This window comes from Telopea speciosissima, chromosome 11, assembly GCF_018873765.1.
Source record: "Telopea speciosissima isolate NSW1024214 ecotype Mountain lineage chromosome 11, Tspe_v1, whole genome shotgun sequence".
Lineage (NCBI taxonomy): Eukaryota > Viridiplantae > Streptophyta > Magnoliopsida > Proteales > Proteaceae > Telopea > Telopea speciosissima.
In genome coordinates, this window is record NC_057926.1 from 39,284,513 (window position 1) to 39,309,058 (window position 24,546).

The following is a 24,546-nucleotide window of genomic DNA, read 5'->3' on the forward strand; positions in this document are numbered from 1 at the left end:
CCATATTTTTTTTTATATTAAATAAGAAGAAACCCTAAACTTTTTATAACTGCATCCCCGCACTTTATATGGAATGTCCTAGTCGCATAGGTAATGTGCAGTTGTGCGCCTAGGCACTATAGTGCCCAATCTCCGCTTATGCTTGCTGAGTATGTAAGTATACTTAATACGTAGTTGATGAGTCATACAATGAAGTTATGGGAGAGGGTTATTAAAATCCACCTGAGAAAGCAGACTACTATTTTGGAAAACCAATTCGGTTTTATGCCTTGAAGATCCTCGATGGAGGCAATTTTCTTACTTAGGAGACGTATGCAAAGATATAAAGAATTCAAGAAGGATCTCCATATGGTCTTCATAGACCTAAAAAAAAGCCTATGACAGAGTTCCTAGAGAGTTAATTTGGAATATCCTTGAGAAGAGAAGGGTGTCATATAAATACGTAGGCATAATTAAAGATATGTATGCTGATGTGGTGACTAGCGTTAGAACGGCAGGGGGCCATAGTGACCAATTTCAATTGGGTTACACCAATGATCAGCCTTAAGCCCTCATTTGTTTGCGCTTATCATGGACGACTTAACCAAAGGCATACAAGATGAAGTCCCTTGGTGTATGATCTTTGTAGCTGATATTGTTTTTGTGGATGACACATTAGCAGGGATTAACGCCAAAGTGGAACCATGGAGAACTACCTTGGAATCAAAAGGACTGAAGTTAAGTAGGGCTAAGACCGGATATATGGTGTGTAACTTTAGCAAATCTGGAACGGATAATGAGACGTTATTTATTGGTGAGGGGGAGATCTTGCAAAGTGACTACTTTAGATATCTGGATCAATCGTAAATAAGGAGGGCGACATAGAAGACGATGTTGCCCAGAGGATTAAAGTAGGGTGGATGAAGTGGAGAAGTGTGTCCGGAGTTTTGTGTGATCGGCGTATACCTTTAAAACTTAAAAGGAAAATTTTATAGAACTGTAATTAGACCAGCTATGATGTATGGTGCAGAATGCTGGGCTGTGAAGAAGTGTCATATAAATAAACTTGGTGTTGCAGAGATGAGGATGTTGAGATGGATGTGTGGGAAAACTAGGAAGGATAAATTAAGGAATGACCATATTAGAGCTGGGTTGGGAGTAGCTCTGATCCATGATAAACTTATAGTCGTTTAAGGTAGCATGGCCATGTTCAATGGAGGCCTTCGGATGCCCCAGTTCGAAGGAGCAACCTGATTCAGATTGAGGGAACCAAAAGAGCTAGAGGCAGGCCTAAGATAACCATAGGAGAAGTGGTGAAGAAAGACATGCTTAGCTTAGGCCTTGCTTCCTCTATGACTTCAAATAGAGCTGATTGGAGAGCGAAGATCCACGTGGCCGTCCCCATTTAGTTGGGACGCTGTTGTTGTATTACACGCTGTTGTTGACTGGGCAGCATTGTTTTAGTGTTTAGAATCATTATTTAATACTTATTTATGGTGTGTGTGTGTGTGTGTCTTAACTGATGCAGTACAAGGCCAGCATAGGAGAAAGAACCAAAAAGGCCAGCCCAATCAGGCCCCTATCTAGGCCCCTATCTAGGCCCAATGACTTAAGTTATAACCAGCCCACATGGGCCATCGAATTAAGTTATAGTCAGGCCCATACTTGGGTGTGTTGGTAATACTTAAGCCCATCTTCATGCCCTATTATACCCCATATGTAGCTACCGACCAGCAGCCTTGGAGGTTGATTTTGGCAGATTTTGTGGGCCCATGTTGCTGCCTCATATGAAGAATATCTACTTCGTTACTATGTCATAGTTTCTATTTTTTCTTGTACTAGTTTTAGTTGCTGAGCCATTAGCAACATAGGAGTTTCTATTTGGATTTTATGGCAACTAAGATCTTAAGAAGTTTCTATTTATAAGTTTTAAGCTACTTAGTAGTAATAAATTTCTATTTTTGTAACCCAGAATTCATATTTTATAAATACAAGAAGAGAGCGAGAAAGGTTGTGAAGTAAGACGATTGAAATGTTTGCTGACATACTTGATGGTTACGGCCCTTGGAGATGTTGATTGCCTGAAGATGTTAATCTAGAAAAGATAAGAAGATAGCTAAGACAACTAGAGTCCCACTAGTGTCTCACCTTAGGGGTACCATCTAGGCCACTTGATAAACTCACAAGCATTCTCTCAAGAGAGAAAATCTTAGTTTTTCTGAAAATTCTGGAATGCCTTAACAGCCTCCGGGACTTTAGTATTTATAGGGGAGGAAGAGGTGAAACTACCTCTTGGATACATGCACTTAACACTAAAATGCACTGTTGGAATTCCAAAGCTGAGTGGGATTCCAACACCTAGAAACTAACCCCAATACACAGAAAATAATCCCAAGAAAAATAGAAACTTGTTCCAAGACTTTGGAACTACAAACAAGAAAAATAATATAGCTTCCTAGGGAGATAAAAAGTCAGACTTTAGTGGATTTGTGGGGCCAGAATTGGCTATCCCAAGGAGTCCATGATTGGACTAGGAAGGCCATAAAATGAACTCTGTCCATGCTTGAACTAAGCTTGTACTGGGGCTGGAACTTGGTCTAGGACTGGGCCTTGAGTTTGGGCTGGACTGTGGGCTTGGGCTGGGCCTTCAGGCTTCAACCGAAAATACTTCTTAGCAAAATAGTGGTCGGGCCTTCTTGATGGTGGGCTGGTTGTTGGATCAGCAAGATGCTCCGCATCAATGTTCCTCCCTAATAGTACATCTGTCCTGAGTTACAACATCATCAGATCTGGAGCTTGGGAGATTATATGTTTTAGTAACTTGCTATTTTCTGTTTCCACTTAGTTTCTAATTTATGTCAACCCCTATTACTTGTCTTGGATCTTTGTTATATTTCAGACACTTGACCAGCAGGTTTGGGCCAACCTTCGATCAAAATTGTCAGCCCCATTGACTGGCTGGATTAGAGGATATCCAACCTTCTATTTTTCTGCCCTTTAGCTTTTTAACCTATTTCACTGTGGTTCTGTCCTGTGGTTGTTTTCCATTCTTAAAATCCTATTTTAATTTACTAGAACTCATCATTAACCATATTTAGGGTCTCTCGAATACAGTTTCGAGATGTCTCTTAAATCACCTTTCTGATACACTGTTTGATACTGTTACTTCAAACCTTGAATCTTTGTTTATATTATCACACTTTTAGTGTAATCACATTGAGCCTTTGATAAAGACAAAAAAAAAAGAAAAAAAGAAATCCAATGTACGTGTGGCCACCCAGTCCTATTTTTGACCCTTTAGGGTCTTAAATGCACAAAAAACATTAGGCAACTGAAATTTTATGACCAAATTTCAAAATTTAAAAGAAAAACCATTGCAACTATGTAAGCAGCAGATTTAGAAGTCTCAGAAGCTGTTTCTTGAACCACTTAACTTCCTCAGCTGCAAGACACAATTGCACATATAATCTTGTAATAAACTTAAAAGCATAAACAAACAAAAATGAAACCATAGGTGGTCCCCATGCATCATCCTTCTTTATCTGATTTTTCCGTTCTAGAAACATATGAGCTGTATCCTTGGGTTGAAGATCTTTGTATGTGAACTAAAATTGGATTGCTTAATTCTTCCTAGAATTATTTGAGCTTGATGCAGATCAAAAGAAGGATCTGCTTGTGGTGGGTTCAGATCGATGGAAGAGGAGGAGAAGAAAAGGGAGAAGGAAGAAAAGAATAAAAAAACCCAATGGTTGGAGGTGTGGGAGAGAGAGACAAAAGCAAAGAAGGAACCTCCTACAACCGACTAGTAAAAGGTATCCTTCAGACTCAACTAATCAGGTAAAAAATAGAATAAAAACCAAATAGAAAAAAAAAATACCCTTCCCAGCCGCAGGCTGTGTTTTTATTGACTGACACATAATAAAGATAAGATTCCAAATCAAAAAGGGAAAGGGCTATGTGGGAAACTTCCTAATCTAACTCAACAACCTACTTTGATAATATATCTAATTAGATCCCCTCAATCCTGGTTTTAAGGAAACCAGAATTCTCCACATGCAAAGGCTGAAGATAAGATCCCACGGGTCCACGAGACAATATGAATATCCTCACTACTATCATTAAGACACTTGAAACAAAAGACACAAAACAACTTAAAACTATCGTATGTATCTAGCCTTCATTATTACAATACATCCAAGTTACAAAATAAAAACCAAAGGCCCAAAATAGAAGATTAAACCACATCCAATGGCGAAAAACTTGTCCACGTTCGACCAACAACTATTCTTAACCAAATAAAACCGATGATCAGACCATGATTCAACAGTTCGAAATCAACAAGGGGTCCATTGTCGAAGATGCAACTTGGAAGCACGAAATCAATTGAAATCATTTTATGCTCCTCCACAAGTCGATCTTCAACAATCATTGGTGCCACCTTGTCCTCCATCATTGGTGTTTCGTCTTATATTTCCAGCCACTGTTCAACGATTTAGTTGCTCTTATCATCGACATTCCTCAATATGCTTGTTGATTATACGTAACCGTTCCTTGATTTGCTTGAAAATATTGAAAGAACATGAACCTGTCATAAGGATCCATAGCAAGGTTTGGCTTTGTTATCAAATTGATGCAGATCAAAAGAAGAATCGGCTGGTAGTGGGTTCAGATCAATGGAAGAGAACAAGAAGAAAAGGGTGAAGAAAGAAGAGAACCAGAAAACCCCATTGTTGGAGAGAGAGAGAGAGAGAGCTTTTCCAGCCACAGGCTCTGTTTGGGTGTCCTAACCTGATCTAATAACTGACACATAATAAAGATAAAGACTCCAAAACAAAAAAAAAGGAGCTTCCTACGTGCATGGGCTTGGGAAGCTTCCTAATCTAACCCAACCCAACCAACTACTTAAATAAAATAAGAAGATAATGTCCAATTAGTTTCCCACACTGCTGGTTTTATGGAAACCATAATTCTCCACATGCAAAGGCTGAAGATAAGATCCACATGGCCCCACAAGACACTAAGAATATCTTCCCCCTACTATCACCACAGCATCTAGAACAAAAGACTCGAAAGAACTTAAGAAAACTATCCTACATATCTAGCCCACATTATTACAATACATTCAAGTTACAAAGTACAAATCAAAGGCCCAAAATAAAAGATCAAATCATATCCAATTGTGGTGATCATGCTCTTGCATTAGAGCTCTTTCTTTGGGTTGAAGATCTTTGCATGTGAATTAAAATCGGACTGCTTAATTCTCCCTAGTTCTTTTATTCTTCTCACAGAAAAAGAAAAAAAAAAAGAGAGGATCTCTCTAGCTCAAAGCTACACCGAATGAACAATTATAATTGCCTGATCACTTAAAAGGGGGTGTTTAAAAAAGTATGTTGAGGATTTGTACAGTAAAATTGTTTATGGTAAAGGTCCATTGATGTACTCTTTGAAATAGTATTTGGTTTATTTTGGCAAGACAATGTTAGATCAATCAGTGTGAAGAAAGATCCACATCTTTGTATTCTATTTTTATATTTCATCTCTTATAAAATTTCTGTACTTAATTAATCCAATAGAAGCCATATTTTTGGACAGATATGCGTTGATCCCAGTTTCAAGGCATCAAGGCTATCTTTGTTGGACCGGGGCTTTATTTTTGCAATAGCTCACATTCGTGGAGGTGGTGAAATGGGAAGGAAGTGGTATGAAAATGGCAAGCTGCTGAAGAAGAAAAACACTTTTACTGACTTTATCGTTTGTGCGGAATATTTGATAGAAAAAAAGTACTGCTCAAAGGAAAAGTTATGCATTAATGGACGAAGTGCAGGAGGGTTGCTTATTGGTGCTGTTCTCAACATGCGACCTGATTTGTTCAAGGCAGCAGTGGCAGGAGTTCCATTTGTTGACGTTGTGACTACAATGCTTGATCCAACCATCCCTCTTACAACTTCAGAGTGGGAGGTCATTTCTTTTCCTTCATCTTGAAAATCTTGATCCAACTCAAGTCAATGCATTACCAATACAGTTGTAGGAAGCAGGATCCAGATCCATCAATTGATGTGTTTCTTTTATGAAAACTGAGTTCTGGGCTCCAATATAATATGCTTTGTTACAAGTATACATCTATTCTATATCACTCAGTGGGCAAGAAAAATGTCTAGGAATTGTATGATAACTATTTTCCGAATTTGATTCTGCGTACTTTTGCCAAGGAAATCTTGTGGGAGCTTTTCGGTAGTAGCTACTCTTTCATTTTCTTTAGTAAGTTAGGCTAGAAATTGAGACTGTTATTAATAACAAAAGAATCCAGATCTAGAATTCCTGGACAAACAAAAGAATTAATAGGGTACTAAAGGAATACTGTAGTCTATATTATTTGGATTATTTACAATTTCTCTTCTATTCATTACTTATTGTAAATGTTTTCCTAAGTATATTTTGGTGAAACTATGAAATGCAATCTATGAATATGTAAAACCCATGTTTACATGGTTGCATCCTATGCTGAGTTCTTTGTTATTTCTGCAGGAATGGGGTGATCCTAGGAAGGAGGAATACTATTTCTATATGAAGTCTTATTCTCCTGTTGATAATGTGAGCACCGACTTCTTCTGCTGTTGTTGGATATTATGCCAATGTTGGGGTTTAGGCAGGAGCACAATCTGTTATACTAATTAGCAAGTTATCACAAATGACTATATGATTGGTCAGCTCCATCTGTTCCTTCAGATTCTTAAACTGTACTTCCTGCAAAACCATGGCTCATGTTAACCAAAGTTTTAACAGCTCTTGAATTGTGATCCAGATCTCCTTTCCCCACCGGGGGTAATCCCCCTCTCTCCTCCCCCCCCCCCCCCAACAAAAAAAAAAAAAAAAAAAAAAGAGAAAAAAAGAGAGAGAGAGAAAAAGGAACCACTAACCACAAGTATGGCACTAAACGACACATGCATTAATTTTTGTGGTAAATTATATTTCTGGAATAACCCTTCTGCAATTTTCTTTCCTTGCAGATTAAGGCACAAAAATATCCAAATATTCTTGTTACAGCTGGCTTAAATGGTAAGTGTAATAATCTGTTTAAGATGACGATGGTTTCTTTGTTTTAACGCAAGTATTTGTTTCATTATGGAAACACAAGTACTCCCCACTCCCCCCCCCCCCCCAAACAGTCCTTTTTGTTTGCTATGCCTCATGACCACTTGATTTGTCTGCCTAAGGATATTTTCTACACAAAAATATATCTGGTTGGACTATTCTAATCTAATGTCTAGTAGCTTTCTTCTGGACTGTTAAAAATAGGTGAACAATTGGGGTGAAATTGAAAAAGTGTAATCATCAGTGGTTAAAGGCTATTTATTCCAATAAGTTTTTGCATTCAAGATCTCGGGTTAAATAACTGATAATGGGTCTCAAACTCACCAAATGTATTGATTTATCTGCCAAAGGGAGGAGGTGGCATTGTTTTCCCTTGTATCCTGATTCCTGACCATAGTTTGTAAATTCCCATATTTTAAACATGTAATGCTCGTATTTTCAATTTTTTGAGAAAAAAATATTATTCTTTATCTTCAGTAAAAAATGTAAGAAAATGCTTGTATTTTGTGCCTCAACATGTAAAGTGTTTAAAACACTTTTTGGTGGTGGTGGTGGTGGTGGTGGTGGTGGTGGTGGTGGGGGGGGGGGGTTTACAGGGGAAATTGGTTTCGAAAAAGTTGGCAGAAGTTTCTTTCAACATGCAGGTACATAAAAATAGGTGGATGGCATGCATTATTGTGCCACGTGGAAGGGTGATTCAGCCATTCTCACTGTTGAATATGGAGGAAATGGTCTTGATTGGGCACATGTAAAGTTCCAGCCCCAACTACAATCATTTACCCTCCTGTGTTTGTTCATGCCTCCTTCGGTTGTCCAAAGCATTCATGTACACCCTTTTGGTAGTCCTTGATTATCAATACTTTAATTTTCCACATGGCTAACTCCTTTTGACAAGCAGGAACCTTAGGTTTTATCTGTCCACAAATTTTCAGCCCCATCCGACCTGCCACATTTCAGAAAATAGTTGCTTGTTTACCTATTTATATAGATGTGCTCATTGAGAGAAACTCGATCCCAAAAAGTTTTAAAGTGCAACATTTAGATAAGATGGCTTTTCTCATGTGCAATATTAAGATGAGATCTGTTCAGCCATAAGTTGTGAACTTCTGATCCTTAGAGTGATGCATGGTACACAGGTCTGGTAGTGCCAGAACCATGACATTCCTTTTTCTATTGTACACATACTACCTTTTCATATATTGACTTGTACATGCAAATAATGGGCGGATGTTTCCTTCATCTTCCATGAAGGTAAGATTTCGTACACCAACCTTAGTATCTGCCACATAGTAGATCAATGCCGATGTAGGCCCATGTAATAGCTGGATGTGCTGAACTTTGAACCATTCTTCTGCCTCTTAAAAGCAAATTATACTGAATTTATCCTGTTCCATATTTTTCTTGGCCCTGAATTTACTACGATCCCTGTTTTAGTATTTCATCTGAACTCTTTTGTGCCTCAACAGATCCCCGTGTTTTGTATTCTGAACCTGCAAAATTCGTGGCAAAGCTAAGGGAAATGAAGACTGATGATAATATACTGTTGTTTAAATGTGAACTTGGTGCTGGGCACTTCTCAAAATCAGGGAGGTAACAATTCAACTTGAAGCATTTTTCATTCTGCCAAACAATCTGCATTATGTTGATGGTAAAAGCTATTTTAATGACCACTGGACCAGCACCATAATTAGAATTAAAATGTTATGGTGAGGAGAAAACTGTTTCTTAAAGAAAGCTGTGATTGAACTTTGTTGAGAAGATGAAATAACAGGAGAATGTAGCCTTAGATAGAGTGGACTAGGCGAAACAGGATTTATGTAGCTAAGCCAAACTAGTTAGGATAAGGCTTAGTGAGGGATATGTACGAAGCTTACCTGAAAGTGAGGCTAATGCATAGTTTGAGGTCTCGGTTTTGGGCATGGTTTTGGTCAGGCCCGAAAACCGAGATTTCAGCTGAAACTGTGTTCTTTTATTTTTTTATTTCGAACTATGGTTTTGGGGGCCCATATGATCTAATTAGGTCACGAAACTTGTAATACAACCTATTTTAGGCCCTATAAACATGCTGGAACCATTAGTTATTTAAAAATCACATCCAAAATGGTAGTTTGACTTCGGACCCTAGGTTGGTAGTCATATAAAAATGGCATTCCTGTAGTTTTTATAACTGTGAACTATGATTTGTCCCACATTACATACTCGTTGGGCAGAAATTACCTGTGACATGGACCTACCCATTTCCACTATTTCTTGCCATAAGGAAACTAGTGAACTTTACGAAGTTCACCTGCCTCAGTGAACGTTAATATCTCCCTTATAGAATTATTTATTTTCATCATTTTAATGTAGCTCTTGATACCTCCCCCCCCATTTTTTTTTTGTTTTTTGTTTTTTGATGAGTGGCAATCTTTATCGTTAGATTGTGAAGATAGGTTACCATCATTCATGATCGGAGGTCTTCCTTAGTAAAAGAATTGTAACCCAATGCACAACAATGTGATACCCTTCCTCCCCCCCCCCCCCCCCCTCCACACACCCAAAAAAGAAAAAAAGAAAAACTACCTTCTAACAATCACAATGTATCCTGTTTTTGTTTTTTCCTGTCCACTTTTATGAGATAAATCCAGACGGGCCAAACTCATGAAGTTCAGCTACCTTAAATATTAAAAAATTAAATATTTGAAAAAGGAATAAGAAAATTTGATAAGCAAAGTTTGGGTTTCTTACAGAGTTGTGATGCCATCCAGGGGTAGACACAGCTGTACAAAAAGTGATTATGATTGTGCAGTATTGTCATCCTCCTGGATATAAAACTTCACTTTTGTTTTCCTGTATGCACTGTTTTAACACATTATCTTGATTCTTCTTAGATTTGAGAAGCTCCAGGAAGATGCCTTCACCTATGCTTTCATGCTTAAGGTGTTGGACAGGGTTCCTGCCCTAGGCAATGGACAGGATTGATACACTTAAATTTTATACTTTGGGGGCGAAGCATGGCAGCTTCTAGCACTAAGCAGAGCTTGCAACATGGATTGAGGGTGGCTTGGTGGATAATCCTCCAGGTGCTTTATTAAGGTGCGCAAGCAACTGCCGGGATTGGTCCCCAATATCTTCTTGAAGGAGGTCATTGCATGTGGCATGTCTACTTGACCAAAATTGTCCATACTTATGCATTGTAGTAGTGATTTTCGTGTTTCAATTTAATGAAATCAGATCATCATTAGATAAGAGGAAACACTTTTCAAACAATGGAATGTTTTGAAGTCTTTATGGTTTGCTCTAATAAGAGTAAAATGAGTCAAAGAACTTAAACAGTCGGAAGGATAGAATCTAGGAACAAATTAGGTTTGAAGTTGGCTCTGTGAGAGTGGGCATGGCAGCAGGGGACAGAGTTCTAGAGTGCACAAAAGAAGAGGAGGCTATAATGACAAAAAAAGAAAAGAAAAAGAAAACATAATAGTGGGAGATTTCCTAGATCGAGTGCAGGTACTGCGGCAAGAGTGGAAATCCTCTCTTAAAACAATATTGTTTGTTTGATTTTTACATAAAGTGATAGGAAGTAAATGAAGTAGGGAAAATGGTTTTTTATTTTTTGCATAAAATAGTGGGAACAAATTGTACTTACAGTAAAGCAAATTCTACGGCAAAAAAAAAAAATTTGCGTTCCTTTTCGAACTCCTGCCCGTTTCTGGTGAAACAAATGGAGCCTAGAAGGTCAAGGTTTTGATACATTGTTTGGTCAGGGGGTAAAGATCATATTGTTGAGAATACTTGAGGTGACCTAAAAAATAGAAATGTAGTGAATGGTTTTCTAGCAAAAGTTGGTCAAATCATCCTCCGGAATGTGTCTCAATTTAGGTTGTTTTTACTAACCCTAGCAACATGGACATCTTAGAGACCCTTATTTTTCTTTCTTATAAGCCAAATATATGTGCTATGGTAGTATCCTCTAATACTAGACATGGTATCTTAATTCTGAACATAGCCAATACTTTAACTAGAACAATTCAAAATACATGAGCTGCACATAACATTAGACATGTAAACAGGAATGGAGAAAAATAAATGAGCTAATGAGTTTAGAATAAGGTAGGCCTATGGCTAGGTCCACTATTGAGGTCTGATGTTCATACATCAGGTCCCTTCATGCTTAGAACTAAACTCTGTAGAGTTATGCTTCAAGAACTTTTTTCATATAGTGTTGGGTCAATCTTTTTTGACTCCAGTCACTGAAGTACTCTCTCTATTGTTAGATTTTTTGTTTCTTGATTTTTGGTAGAAGCTTGACTAGTGAGTGAGTGAGTGAGTGAGTGACTTGAACCTATACATGTTTGCCAACAAAACCGTGGTCTGTTTCTAAGGAATATCGATAGAAATTTTACTCGAAACGAAACGATTATCAAAATTGCAATGTCGAGATGGACTGAAATAGATTGAAATGTTTTGGTTTCAACAGAAATCAAAATGGAGTCGAATCTGAAGTATTTTAAACCCAAGAATAAGGTATGTCTCAAACATTTATATATGATTCGAATGTTGAAGGTGCACACATGTTTTTTGTTTTGGGTGAATGGTGCACACATATGTTAATTAGGGGATAAAATGGTATTTTGACTCTCCCTGAAGCCTTGAACAAGAAACAACCAGTAGGCATTTCACTCTGCGAGAGTGATCCTGAGGTGGAAGTGTTTTTCCTAATCCCATTCCACGAGAGTGAGCTATTGGAATAAAGAGGCATAGGTAATAGGCCTAATAAGACATTCTAGAATGTAAAAAGAATGGAAGTTTGGAAGAAACATAACATTTTTCGTTCGCTCAATGCAATTGAATTTCTTCGAACCTTTGCAATCTCATTTAAATTATTGCATTGAATCTTGATCATATAGATCAACTGGATTGAATTGTGTATGTGGCTTTCCTATCATGATATCGTAAACTGTTCTCACTGAAACATATAAACATCCTAATTTTAGGGTTCTTAGATGTAACTGTAAACACCCCATTTTGTCACCCTGGAGGATGGACGGAGTAATGATGATTTTCAGTCCTTGCATGGTGAGTGGGGCCTAATTTTATTGGCGAAGGCTTCCTTGATCATAAACCAAAACAATTCGGTACCCTCCGCTAGGGGACTTCAGAAAACCGTCCAAAGAAGACCAAACTCCCCCATTTGGAGGGGGGGGGGGGAAGATGTTGCAGAGTTGGACGGGGCAGGGAAACCCAAGCAGCAGCTAAGTTTTGTCCTTCATCGAAATCCAAATCCTCCCTTACCAAAATTTCTTTATTTTGGAATAGGAAACTGATCCTGACTAGGGCAAGTGGGGTGTGATGTGAGACTGGGCTGTGGCCTGTGGTAGCAGTGCAAGGCGAGTGAGGGGTATACCCAGAAGAAGAGGCGCACAAGGATGGGTTTTTTTTTTTGTAATTTTTTCCTTTAATTTGAAGAGTTGCAATTATCGGAAAGACGATTAGAGTATAGTCCTTTAATTTTTGTTTTACCCAAAATTAAAGGGAAAATTTGAAATTACAAAAATCACTTCACCATGAGTTGAAATTATCCCAAAGACGGTTAGAGTTGGGTTAGCATTAAATAAGGAGGATAACTTCTTGTTTCATGAGCTAATGCCACGTAGGGGGCAGCAACTAAATTTTATCCCTAGACACAAGAACCCAAACTTCCAATTCCTCAATTCATTTCACTCAATATATCCCAAGAAATGAATTGTTCAAAGCATTATACATCAACAAATGAACTGGAAACATATCCAATTCCTACTTTGGGGAAAAATAAAAGTCCCTCTAATCTGAAAAGCCAAAAAATGACATAACAGGAAGAAAAACATAAAGAAAATCTTAAGCTTATTCACCCCCCAAAAAAACTAAAGCTTAAGCATCAATTTACAGCTACTAGTTTTAATGCTAATCAAATTATTCTGAGTCAAGCTATCCACCACCAAATTGCACCTGACATTAGGCTTCACCTTCATAAGCTTCAATCTTCCAAGCTTCAAACTCACTGGAACTTTAGCATTAAGAATCAATGGAATATTGCCTGTTTGTTGTTGCTGAGATAATGCCTGAACAACAATATTCCCGTTAGGAATTTGACCTGTTAATTGGATATCAAGAACAGTAGTGTTCTGATGACCTTGATAGAATTTTGGTAAAGACCCTTCACATAACTTAGTACTTGTATACCAAGCACTAATGTTGCTTCCATCCTCATAATATATTCCTATTTTCTTGTTTGGATTACTAGCTGTGAGCCTAATGGTGAATTTAGCAGAGAGGCTCATATCTGTGTTTATCATAAACTGAGTGATCCTCAAACGATCTATGGAGTAGGAGGGAACTTTTGGTTGGAAGACAAGATAAAGAATACCAACCGTAGCTGCAATGATAATCACTAGAAGTATGAGAAGGCTAATTGTCCAACACAAACACCTGCAACAACTACAACTTCTCTTCTTTGGTGGTGGATTCGATTGCACCACCGGAAATGTCCGGCGGTACACTGGAGGGTATTGCTCGACTGGATCACCTTTTTCCGATCTTGTTGAACCCTCTGGTACTAATGGCACCGTGGGTGGTGGCGCTTCTGGATCCACTGGATGTATTTTCTGATGCTCTGCCATTGCTAGCTAGCTTGAAATCTGCTCACAAGCTGTTCTACAGAGGACCTCAAAGAAACCCTGATGATGTAAAAGGCTTTTGTGTTCTATATTGAGAAGGTTGTTTAGTTTCTTGTCAAGTTCCATTTAAGGATTTTGGAAGAGAGTAAGACTTGTAAGTTTAGAGTGAGAATCCTTGTTTGACTATAGTAGTATTGATGTGTCTCTTGAGGAAGTAGTGTAGCGTTGGGATTAGGTGTAACCTTCCATACCTACTCTAAAGCAAAAGTGTATGGGTGGTTTAGCTAAGAATAATTCTGTCTTTTTCTTTTTGGGTGCAATGGAACCGTTTTATAATAAAGAAACTATTTCATTCCACATTCTCCTATATGATGCTCCGTTCTACGCCTCCATTGGTCTTACCCGCTAGCTTATTGCGCATACGGACGGTGTGTCAGTTCCTCTCTCTTAAACAAATGTCAATCAACGTGTCATACACATCAAAAGGGAAAAAGAGAAAAAAACACAGTAGGCGTTAGCTTATGGTATACCGACATGACCATATATGCTTTCTCATTGAAAACGAGGTTGGAAACTAAAGATATCCACATGGAGCAGTTGAAGCGTAGATGATAGACTGCATGTTTCATAATAATTATCAATAGGGAAAACTTTCTCTGGGGGAGGGGCGTCGCCCCGCCCCGAGATGTCAGCACGTGTGCTCTCATTAGCTGTCACATATGCATGGTCCCCGCACATGTACTCTCATTATGCTACATGTGTGTGGTCCTTGCGCTCTCCCACGGAGGACGCTCTCCCGAAGGAATATTTGATGGAGATTCTTAACCTTTAATTCCCAAAACAAAAACAGAAAAGGACGATGGAGATACATAACCTAAACCTCAGATTTTACCTTTGGGAAAATCATAGGTTGTGCAACTTAAAGAAGGTATCTGGAGGTACCTCATAAAGTACTGCCAAATGTCTGTTTTCATCGACATGTCCTATGTTCATATGTCAAGTTTTAGCTCACATGAACTTAGCCAAATGGCAATTGAAGTTTTGAAGAATAAAAATAGAAAAATTTGACTTGTTTGAAAAGAAATGGAAATCTGAATAGGTTGGATATATGTGTCTACCAAATCCAATTTAAAGGGATTAAATTAAATTATCTTTTATATGAGATATGTTGTTTCAATAGGTTATGGGAAGTAGTTTTTTGTCCGGGATTGTGGTCTACGCCAGCACTCCCATGTCTCTCTCTTTCTCTCTCTCCTCTTCAAAACAAGGGCAGAGATGTCTTTTCAAATGGGAAGGAAAGTGATACACTCATGGGAGTGCAGCCGTAGGTCACACTTCCTGACAGAGTTCTTTTTCCCATAAGTTAATCTACCATAAAGTGTTCGCAACTAGAGACAAAGTTGGGCGTTTTGTTCGCATGTTATCACATTGTATATTTTCAAAATATAAATATAGATGTGAACATCAGATTGAATGTGTATCGATTTGAATCATTTTTGAAAAACTTGTATGAACTACCGTTAGTTTGTTACATGTGCTTCTATTGAAGGATCTAGTATTGCAATTGCCCCGGTGTATGTTGATGATAGTTCTATGGGAAAAAGAACTCTAAGTTTGGGCGTGCATCTAATGTTGTAACACAAACGAATGAAATGACTACCTCGCCTCCCAAGAAAAGCGAAAAAGTGGAAAAGCTGCCCCTGTTGATATTCCGCATGCTCTCCAAATGCGGGGGGCCACACTCCCAGACACAGAAAATCATAATGATTTGGGGCATATAATCTTCGTTGCAGTTACCCAACGTATACCATGTTCAATGATTAAAAAGTTCCAAGTAATAGATAATAAGAAAAAGAAAGGCCATCCCATTTCAACAAAAGACACTCATGCCAGTCTTACAGCTTTTTGGTTGATTCTTGATCTCCAGTATAAGTCAAAATTATATGTGGATTTATATTCTGCAAATTTGATTCATGTATCATCCCACTTGGAATGCTACGAAAATCATAGAAGGAATTGTTATAAACATAGAAACACTATTTCCTCTATCAGAAAGAAAGAAAGAAAGAAAATTGAAGAACATAGACACTGAATAACATTGGCTATCCCCTACTGTCAAGTCTTGTAAGTTTAATTTATTGAGATAAAAACATTCTCTATTTCAAAGATTGGGTGATTTTAAGGGTTACGGTTGTCAAGTCAAGCCATGATACACCTCTGACCTCTCTATCAACCACCAAAAATCAAAGCGACGCCGGGGATTGGGGGGGCGGGGGGGAGTGGGAGAGAACCAGCTCCCATGTAGGGTACATCAGTGGAATGCCAGTCTCTCTTAATGTGGAAGGGAAGAGGAGTTGGTTCCTTGTCATCTTACTCCATGCAGAGCCATCCAGACAAAATGGAACTCATGGAGGATCTAATTCCCAACCCTCATCTCTTTTTTTCCTCTCCAAGACAAGCACTGCAACTCTACTACTGTGATAATCCGGATGCCACTGTCTCTGATCCATGCGCCCAACAATAAACTCCTTCATCGCAGCATCCAAAAAATATTCAAGAACAACATCTGCAAGAGAAATTTCATTAAAAAAAAAAACATCTGCAAGAAAAAAAGAATAAAGATACTCTCAGGACCTCAACAAACATGAAGAGGGAAAGATTCTAATTCACAAACCATTTCGTAGTTCTCCAGCCAATATAACTGTAGTATGAATTCCACATAATTTCTTTAGTGTTTCCAACAGATCTGTTACTGCCCCTTCACTGTAGATGACATCTGACCCAAATACTGAAACATAGAATAATGGTAATATGATTATACTCCAACAATTATCATGTTCACTTTAAACCTAGACCAGAAAGTAAGAAATCTCAATCATTTGTACTTCAAATCAGATTTCATAAACTGTGTAAAATTCCTCTTCCCGACTGCAGAGTCAAGTTTAACAGTTGTCACTGGTTTTGAAATTGATCAACAATGAAGATAGGCTCACCATACTCTAAATGCAACAAATGTCATGGTGGCAAGACTAGCCTCCACCCCCCTTTTTCTCCTTCTACTTTCTTGGTCCAGCAAGGAAATCACCCAATTCAGGAGTAAACCTGATTGGAAGTCTCATGCAGTTCATCACATTCTTCTCAATTAGCAGAAAAGGCATTGCACTGTAGTCGTGAAGTGTGCAGTAGATGGTAATGGTTAATTGAAATCGAAGTGTTTATGAGATTCCTATTTCCAACTGCAGAGTCAAGTTTAATCATCACTGGTTTTGAAGTTGATCAATAATGATAACAGGCTCACCATACTCTCAATGCAACAAATGTTGTAGTGGCAAGACTACTATCTCTCTCCTGCAGAGTCAAGTTTATTCATCACTGGATTTGAAGTTGATCAATAATGATAATAGGCTCACCCCATACTCTCAATGCAACAAATGTTTTTCTACTACCACTACTCTCTCTCTCTCACTCTCCAGCAAGGAGATCACCCAATCCAGGAGTTAACCTTAGTGGACGTCTCATGCAGTTTATCACATTCTATTCAATTAGCAGAAAAGGCATTACACTGCAGTCGTGAACTGTACAGTAGATGGCAATGGTTAATTGAATCGAATATGTATGACTTGAACCCTCACCAATCCCCAACCCCCTCCCCTGGGGAAAAAAACAAAGAAATGAACATGCATGGGCATAGGAAAACTTTAAAGTAGGATCCACCAATTTGTGGGATCCTATAACGAGAGCCTAGCTTATTCCAATTCACTTGCTTTGAGCATTCCTACATGTTTTAAATCATTGTAGAATTGCTACCATAAAACTAAAATTTACTTGTGGATAAAAAGAACGATGAGGATTAATGATAATGTTCTTAATACTCTGGCATTACAATGAAAATATCAGAAAACAGAAAAACCTACAAGATTTGATATTCAAAGTTTTCATTTTCCCTATTAGAGTTTTAATATAATCATAACATAAAATCCTACGACATAGGATTTAACTTCATAATTTTAACAGTTTTTATGTTATATGATTTTAAACACAATTTGATTCAAACAATACTACATGAGATCTCAGTCCTACTGCAATCCAACCAGAGCAAACAAAATATGTCATTTTAACCATCCAACATTTGATATCAAAATCACTAGCTTGACCAAAGTATGAGTGAAGAATAATCAATCCGAGAGAGCATTGTGCAAATCCTTTTCCCAATCAATATATAAATTGCTAGGTAGAGGTAGGAGAGACAATTACCATAATCAGGAAGAGGATCAGTTAACTCTGAGTCAAGATCATCACCCCATATGAGCTCCCTCACAGTTGCAGAACCCCGCACACCACTTTCTATCACATTAGTTTCAATGTTCTTCTTTAGCAATCTCAGTCGATCGGGAAGATCGGTAAGAAAAACCTCAGCACCCAGAAAAGCTGCAACACAGCTGAAAACAGAGTAGTAGCAGTTAATATTGGACAAGAAGTCTTTGGTTAGCTCAATACAAATAGAATGAGATAAAATTAGGAAAGTAATTTTCCTCTTGAGCAGATGAACAATTTGATACATATTGCTCACTAGATATGATTTAAAAGTTGGAGAAATGAGATTATAATACCCTACTAGTCCACAACCAGCTCCCAATTCAACAACCTTCTTGCCTTGAAGAACAAGCCTACCTGAGTCCACCGCATGCTCCAAAAACTTCCCTAAAATAATGCCACTATCCCACATCACTGCTCCAGTTACTCCTGGTGTGCTCTAAAAGTTCATAATCAAACAAATTAAAAAAAAAGAGAAAATTAAGAAATGTCAAAATTTGTCAATTTAAGACTTATTACATCAACCAAAACGGATTTGGCCATATGAATCCATCTGGGTATTGGGTTCTTGCTATGATGGTTCATGGGTCTATTACCTCCTTAAGTAGTAATCATTCTCAGATTCGTAAACACAAAAAAACTGTCAGGAATATGGCAAAGGTGGAAAAGGGGAAATAAAGAGTTGGATTTCAAAGCATACCATGGACGAAGGAGACTGAGAGATCATGAGACGGTGACCACAAGTCTCCAATTCGAGCTTAAGAGACGATTGGCAGACGAAGGCGTTTTGCTTGGACAGGGTTGGTTGTTGAATCGCCCACAAAAGCAAGATCTCCTCGGCCGAGTCCTGAACGAGTCGAACTGGCTCCCCATAGGAACCTATCCGGACCAGAGTCTCAACTTCTTCTCCATCGGAAACTACCGTCACCGAGTCCATTATGCCGCACACCTCTCAAGCTAGGGGTGTCAACCAGTCGGTCTTGGCCGGTTTCTGTACAGCTTAATTGGGCACCACCAATTTAAGATGTTGCAGCGTTCCCGAATGGTTATATAACCAGGCCATCAGATGCCGGACATGGCCATGGACACGGCAACATTCCGTCGATCGGTTTTGTGGAACAGCAGAGTTCAGGTGTGAACGGTGAAATGTGTTGCGATGCAAATGAGTCAGCTCAACTTGGAGTGGAACGGTCGAGTCAGTAACAGGGTTTTAAGAATCAAGAATCGGAAATCGGATCTGTGAATCGGTTGATTCGATCAGAATCGGAGGTGATCAATCCCGATTCCACCGATCCGACATGACCGATTCACAAAAAACCCAACAAACCCCCTGTTTTTGGATCTGAGGACCGATTCTAGGTTTCTTGATGAGTACCGAGCTGATTCCAATCCGATTTGGATTGTACTCGCCAATAACTGATTCCATCCCCGGTTGTGTTTTAAAAGCCTGGTCAGTAACGAATGGAAGCCAAACAACCTCTCTCTGTCTCTCTTATGGGCATCGACACTAATGTAGGGGCTACACGACCAGGCATCGACCTCTTGCCTTGTAAGTAATGTAATTCTCTTAAGATTTCTATGGGAGAGGGTTCTCTAAGCAAGCAGGGTGCTCAAGAGCTTCTCACATTAATTATTTTGAAAGGCAAAAGTTAGGCTACGCCCAAACACAATTGATTTCCCAGAAAATCTTGTTGTGACAAAGGTTGGTTACAAACAAGATTGTAACCTTACTTTTATACCCCTAGTCTTATTACCAAAGGGATTTTAAAAAAAAAGTAATTTAATGTAATTTGTCCATGAAATGACAGATTTACGATCATTGAAAAAATTGCATTAAATACATTTGACAATAAGATAAAGGGCAAAAAAATAAGGTTACAATTCTTTAGTTCCCCACTTTAGTGACAACTAGTCATTCATATATATGGGAGAAAGAATGCCACTCGGTCGCACCAAATACATAGCCTATGCACCCTGACACAAGGGCGGGTGAAATGACCGTCGCACCTTTTATCATTTTTAGGGTTCTAGGGGGTGCGGAGGTCATTTTGCACGCCCCTGTGTCAGGGTGCAGGGGCTGCGTGTGCTCCGCAATTGGGTATATATATATATATAGTTGTGTGCGCGCGACAGCCAATGAGAGCGTACGTGATGTCATCTCTAGGGGCAAAATTTCAGCCTTTCATGGGGGGTGAGGCGGTCATTACGCCTCCCCCCACTGTGTTTGGGCCTGGCCTGCACAACCCCCCCCCCCCCCCATAGAGAACATTTTCCCTATATATATATATGGAAAATGATGTACACGCCAGTGATATGTGATAGATTTTATTTATTATTATTATTTGGGTTTAGAGAATGTAATAGAATTTTACACTCTAGCATCATATTGATCATTAGAAACCCTTTTCTGCATCTCAGCCATTCAATCTACCAGCTGTTTATTACATTCTTTCCATTGCCGCCGCCGCTACACTCTTCTCTCTCTCTTTCTCCATGCTCATCATTGCAGCCCACTGGGCGTCGTTGCATCTCCCCTCTCCCCCTTACAGTCTCTACCACTTCCCATCTCTGTCCACCATACCTCTTTTGCAACTGTAGTCCGGGGACCTTGGTTTGCAACTGTCCCCCACCCATCTTTGTTGTTGCATCAAGAAACCTTCAAATGGTTCCTCTAGGATGAACGCTGTAAAGGAACAGATAAGCAAGGGAGAGTCGGTCTTCTCTGGCAGGGCACTCTCCGATGTCTAAGTTAGGTCTCTTTAGCAACAAAATTCAAGAGAACTTCAGAGTGAGATCGCCCCTTTACCTGACCCTTAAGCCTCCTATTTATAGGCTAGACTAAGCAGAAGATGTGCCTCACTAGGAGATAGTGAGTCTTGCGCTCCACGCTGAGCTTATTCTGGTAGGAATCATATTAGGAGAGTGTTGGCTGAAGAGTCCTCCATTAATTGGAATTTCCATATTATTGATTGGTGGGAGATCTTGTTTCTCTATAGGACACGTTTGTTGCCCTTTGTGGGGGTGAACGTATCCCCATGAGACTGGATCTCCTGATCTTGGTTAGTCGGATGCCATGCGGGTATGGAAAAAGATCTTGTCAATCTGGGTAGTGTGCAACGCCTGGGATTGACAGGGCGCTTTGACCGCCTTACCCCCTACCCAACGCCCTACTCGAGCAGGGATAAGGCGGTAAAAGCACCCTGTCAATCCCAGGCGCTGCACAAGTGCTGCACGCTGCCCGGATTGGCAGGATCCAAGTCCTGCGGGTATGGCCCGAGGCGTTTAGGCGTGAGATGCTTCACACAGTTGCGGCCCACCACGCGTTGCACTAGCATCGGCAAGCCTGATTTAGGTATATCATTTGCAAAGCATGCTATGATAAAATCTATAATAAACGTTCTCCAAGCTGCAATTTCAAAAATCTTAAAAATCTTCAAACCAAATGCTCATGGCCTTTTCAGAGAAACATGACACAAAGAAATCATACGAAGTTGTGGATAGTTTGAGAAACTACCCAAGCCCAACAAACGTCTGGGAAGAGAAACCGGTCCATGTGAGATGACATTTCTAATTAACTTGGTTTGACAGTGAAAGGGGGTGAATCTATATGCCATGTCCAGTGCACAAGGCTCCCATGTTTAGCCGAGTCTGGGGAGGATCAAATGTATGCAGTCTTACCCTTGTTTTTAGAGAGGTTGTTTCCAGGACTTGAACCCGTAAATCTATGAAAATTTCCTTTCTAATTGCTCGAACATGCTACAAATTTTATGCTCAAATTGCTTGACTATTAACTGTAATTTTCCACACTCTGCAATTTACCACAGTTGTGTAGTACACCCACCTCTCACCCAAAAGCAAACCAACATAAACAATCTTGTGGCAAGGCGTACCAAACGCATACACCCATCCTGCAATAATTAGCACTCCAATAGATACACAAATAAAGTACCCACAACGCCGAAATTTTATGTGGTTCAGCTACAAGCCTACGTCCGTGCAATGTCTAGCTTGGGCTCTGTATTTGCTCAATAATCGACTCAATGATTTAGGAGTAGCGACTCCTAGTTTTTACAGCACCCACCCCGGCTATCAAACACCCATTTGTTAGCTAATACAATGATGGAATATAGAAATAGTCGTATATACATGCCCCAAATATAAGCATAAGTTGGTTCATATTATTTTTCAAGCACTTTGCCTACCGAACACAAAACTAAGTCACAAGACCCAAATTTGAGATACAAGTAAGAATAACAAAAGCCAAAGATAAAAGAAAGCCTATAACTAACACTTTTTAATCAAAACTCTATCTCTAGAGAGCCAATAAACTTTAATCAGTGCCTTTGATGTGAGCTTAAAGCAAACAAGATGAAATCTCCAATTTAAAACCCTTTTTCCTCACTTTTCTACTTCCTAATGCATGCCCAACTCGAATATCTTCACAAAGCTCCTACCAACTACTCTTCAATGTTTCAATGGAGCATTTAATTTTTCAAGAATGGTAGGTAATGGTAGGTTTTTGCAAAGGGGGACTCTCTACTCTCTTTTCCTCTTCTTTTCTTCTACCAAAACACCTAATTTCACTTCTGGTTCGTGCAAACGACAATTTGGCCAAACAAAAAAAAAACCCGCTTAAGAAGAGCTTCAAATGTGGTTTGAACAAGAGCTCACGATTTAGAATCTTTCCCTCAGGCCTTCTACGACTTTGCGCATCAATAGGAAAATGGTCATATCTCACTCGTCCAATGTCGGAATGATCTGATTTTGGTGGAAATGGAAATTAAGAATCGAAGTTATGCATATTTTTTGTTATACGCTTATGCAGATTCCGAATGTACTGTGACTCAAAATGCCCATGAAGTTTTAGTAGGCGTCAACATAAATTTGAAAATTATGCACAATAGAAATTGCTTGATTCATGTCTCCCTCATACTAATTTCGATTCAATTGATTCTAAAGCCAATTGAAAGTGACCTTGAAGAGCTACAATCTTTGAGTTTTAAGCTTCAACCTTCAACCTTCAACATATTCGACTTCTAAGACAACTCAAAAATTACATGAAGATGATGCCAGTGCAAAAACCCGAGTTCCAAATTATTTTGCCTACTATATCTAGGCCACTTCACCTTGATCCTTCTTATTCTCTATTCACTTCAATATGCATACTATCCAAACATGCCACATCAAACTCATGGTACCATATCATGCGCACAAGAAAGGAAAGAATGCCACTGCCAATAATGACCATTCATAGAATGTTGCCAACAATGACAAACTCTTCTATCATGTCTGATGTCACATGTGTTAGAATAGGAGTTGGCTTGAAACTTCAAGTCACGTTACAGAGTCGCTTTCCTTAAGACGAAATTCATTCCTACTTCCAGATACAAACAGGTTGCAGACGAATTGTCTCCCAGGATACAGTGAAGCCCCAAACTATGTTGAATATCTTGGCTGTGTTTTGCATAAACGAAGCCAAGAAAGATTCCAAAAAACCTTTTGAGAAGCAGAGAAATCTATTCCTGCAGCAAAACCGATTCCTTGCAAGACCACTTTTGAGAATGAGGAGAAGAAGAGAACGTTTTTGGATATTTTTAAAATTTGAAATACCTCTGGACCTTAATAAGCCACTTGGCACCTGTTCCCAATAGATGAATTCTTCTATCTTTGAATCTGGTCCGTTAGATCGTAACTGTATGATCTAAACCATCCAAACACATAACAGTCATAATTGTAGATCCATTTTGAATCTGGTCCTTTAGATCGTAATTGTACAATCTAAACTGTCCAAAATAAAACAGTCATAACTGTTGATCAACTATATACATTGATCTTATCCAAATTCAAATCGGACCACTAGATCAAAAAGAGCAGTCCAAATCAGATCTTGCTCGAAGCGTGCCAAGTACAAAGTGCAAAGTGCATGCGCCACTAACGCCTCTACTGTCCACGCCACGCATGTGTGCTCGGACGAAAGTTCTCGCACATACACCGTAGCATCCACCTTGGTTATTATCTTAAGCAATAGATAGAGCTTTATTAAATATACCCAAGTATTCACCTTTACGTTTCCGATGTGGGACTATTCCCAACATCATTATGTTGAAAAACTCCAACAATATGCCCAACAATTCTAGATAAACCATGTAGTGAAATGTTGCAAAACCATCAACCACCGTGAGAAATCAAGAGCATGGCACAAAAGCTCGATCGAAACTTGTCGAAACCACCGAGTTAACTCGGTTTCCCAGGTTTTCGAGACGAGTTGAAGGGGGATTTTATAAAATCCCTAGATTCGATCAAATTTCGGTGGTTTTGACACATATGTCCATCGAAACTAGGGGAAACTTGGGTCAAAACTAGGACAAACATGTATTTATGCCAGAAACTGCCAAAAATCAGGAAAGAATAACATTTAAGTAAATGTTTTTGCATTTTATTTACTTAAGATATTATTCATAAATAAGCAAATACCCCCTATTTGAATCCAATAAAAATAGTTAAAAAATCAAATTCCAAAAGGAAAAAA

General features: G+C 38.9%; 3 protein-coding genes across 4 annotated transcripts in view; 1 reads left to right on the top strand and 2 right to left on the bottom strand.

Moving 5' to 3' along the window:
- LOC122646223 (protease 2) overlaps window positions 1-10,351 on the top strand; it is a 31,018-nt gene extending 20,667 nt beyond the window's left edge. Inside the window, exons 7-11 of the mRNA XM_043839727.1 lie at window positions 5,572-5,937; window positions 6,505-6,570; window positions 6,987-7,035; window positions 8,538-8,661; window positions 9,942-10,351. Of these exons, the coding sequence (XP_043695662.1) occupies window positions 5,572-5,937; window positions 6,505-6,570; window positions 6,987-7,035; window positions 8,538-8,661; window positions 9,942-10,032 (696 nt within the window). The 3' untranslated portion in view covers window positions 10,033-10,351. The remainder of the gene's footprint in view (window positions 1-5,571; window positions 5,938-6,504; window positions 6,571-6,986; window positions 7,036-8,537; window positions 8,662-9,941) is intronic.
- Window positions 10,352-12,944: 2,593 nt separating this feature from the next.
- LOC122646518 (NDR1/HIN1-like protein 6) lies at window positions 12,945-13,713 on the bottom strand. Its single transcript, XM_043840090.1, has one exon. It carries the CDS (start codon window positions 13,704-13,706, stop codon window positions 12,951-12,953), a length of 756 nt encoding a protein of 251 aa, XP_043696025.1. The 5' UTR covers window positions 13,707-13,713; the 3' UTR covers window positions 12,945-12,950.
- A 2,277-nt stretch (window positions 13,714-15,990) lies between these two features.
- LOC122645496 (protein N-lysine methyltransferase METTL21A) lies at window positions 15,991-19,028 on the bottom strand. 2 transcript variants are annotated; one of them, XM_043838809.1, is made up of 5 exons: window positions 18,718-19,028; window positions 18,314-18,456; window positions 17,958-18,142; window positions 16,378-16,491; window positions 15,991-16,231 (listed from the first exon to the last, which is right to left on the bottom strand). In XM_043838809.1, the coding sequence occupies exons 1-5, from the start codon at window positions 18,952-18,954 to the stop codon at window positions 16,176-16,178; spliced, it is 735 nt and encodes a 244-aa protein (XP_043694744.1). In that variant the 5' UTR covers window positions 18,955-19,028; the 3' UTR covers window positions 15,991-16,175. The 2 variants fall into 2 exon arrangements, with proteins under 2 accessions (XP_043694744.1, XP_043694742.1); XM_043838807.1 differs by having other exon boundaries at window positions 15,991-16,269.
- Window positions 19,029-24,546: the final 5,518 nt, after the last annotated feature.

Bases quoted from the DNA above. Each gene is read 5' to 3' on its own strand.
- LOC122646518 (XM_043840090.1), bottom strand. From the start codon at position 13,706: ATGGCAGAGCATCAGAAAATACATCCAGTGGATCCAGAAGCGCCACCA.
- LOC122645496 (XM_043838807.1), bottom strand. From the start codon at position 18,954: ATGGACTCGGTGACGGTAGTTTCCGATGGAGAAGAAGTTGAGACTCTG. The intron at 16,492-17,957 runs GTAATTGTCTCT...TCTATGTTTCAG, and splicing joins TGATCCTCTTCCTGATTATG to TATTTGGGTCAGATGTCATC. The intron at 16,270-16,377 runs GTTTGTGAATTA...TTTCTCTTGCAG, and splicing joins GGCTGGAGAACTACGAAATG to ATGTTGTTCTTGAATATTTT.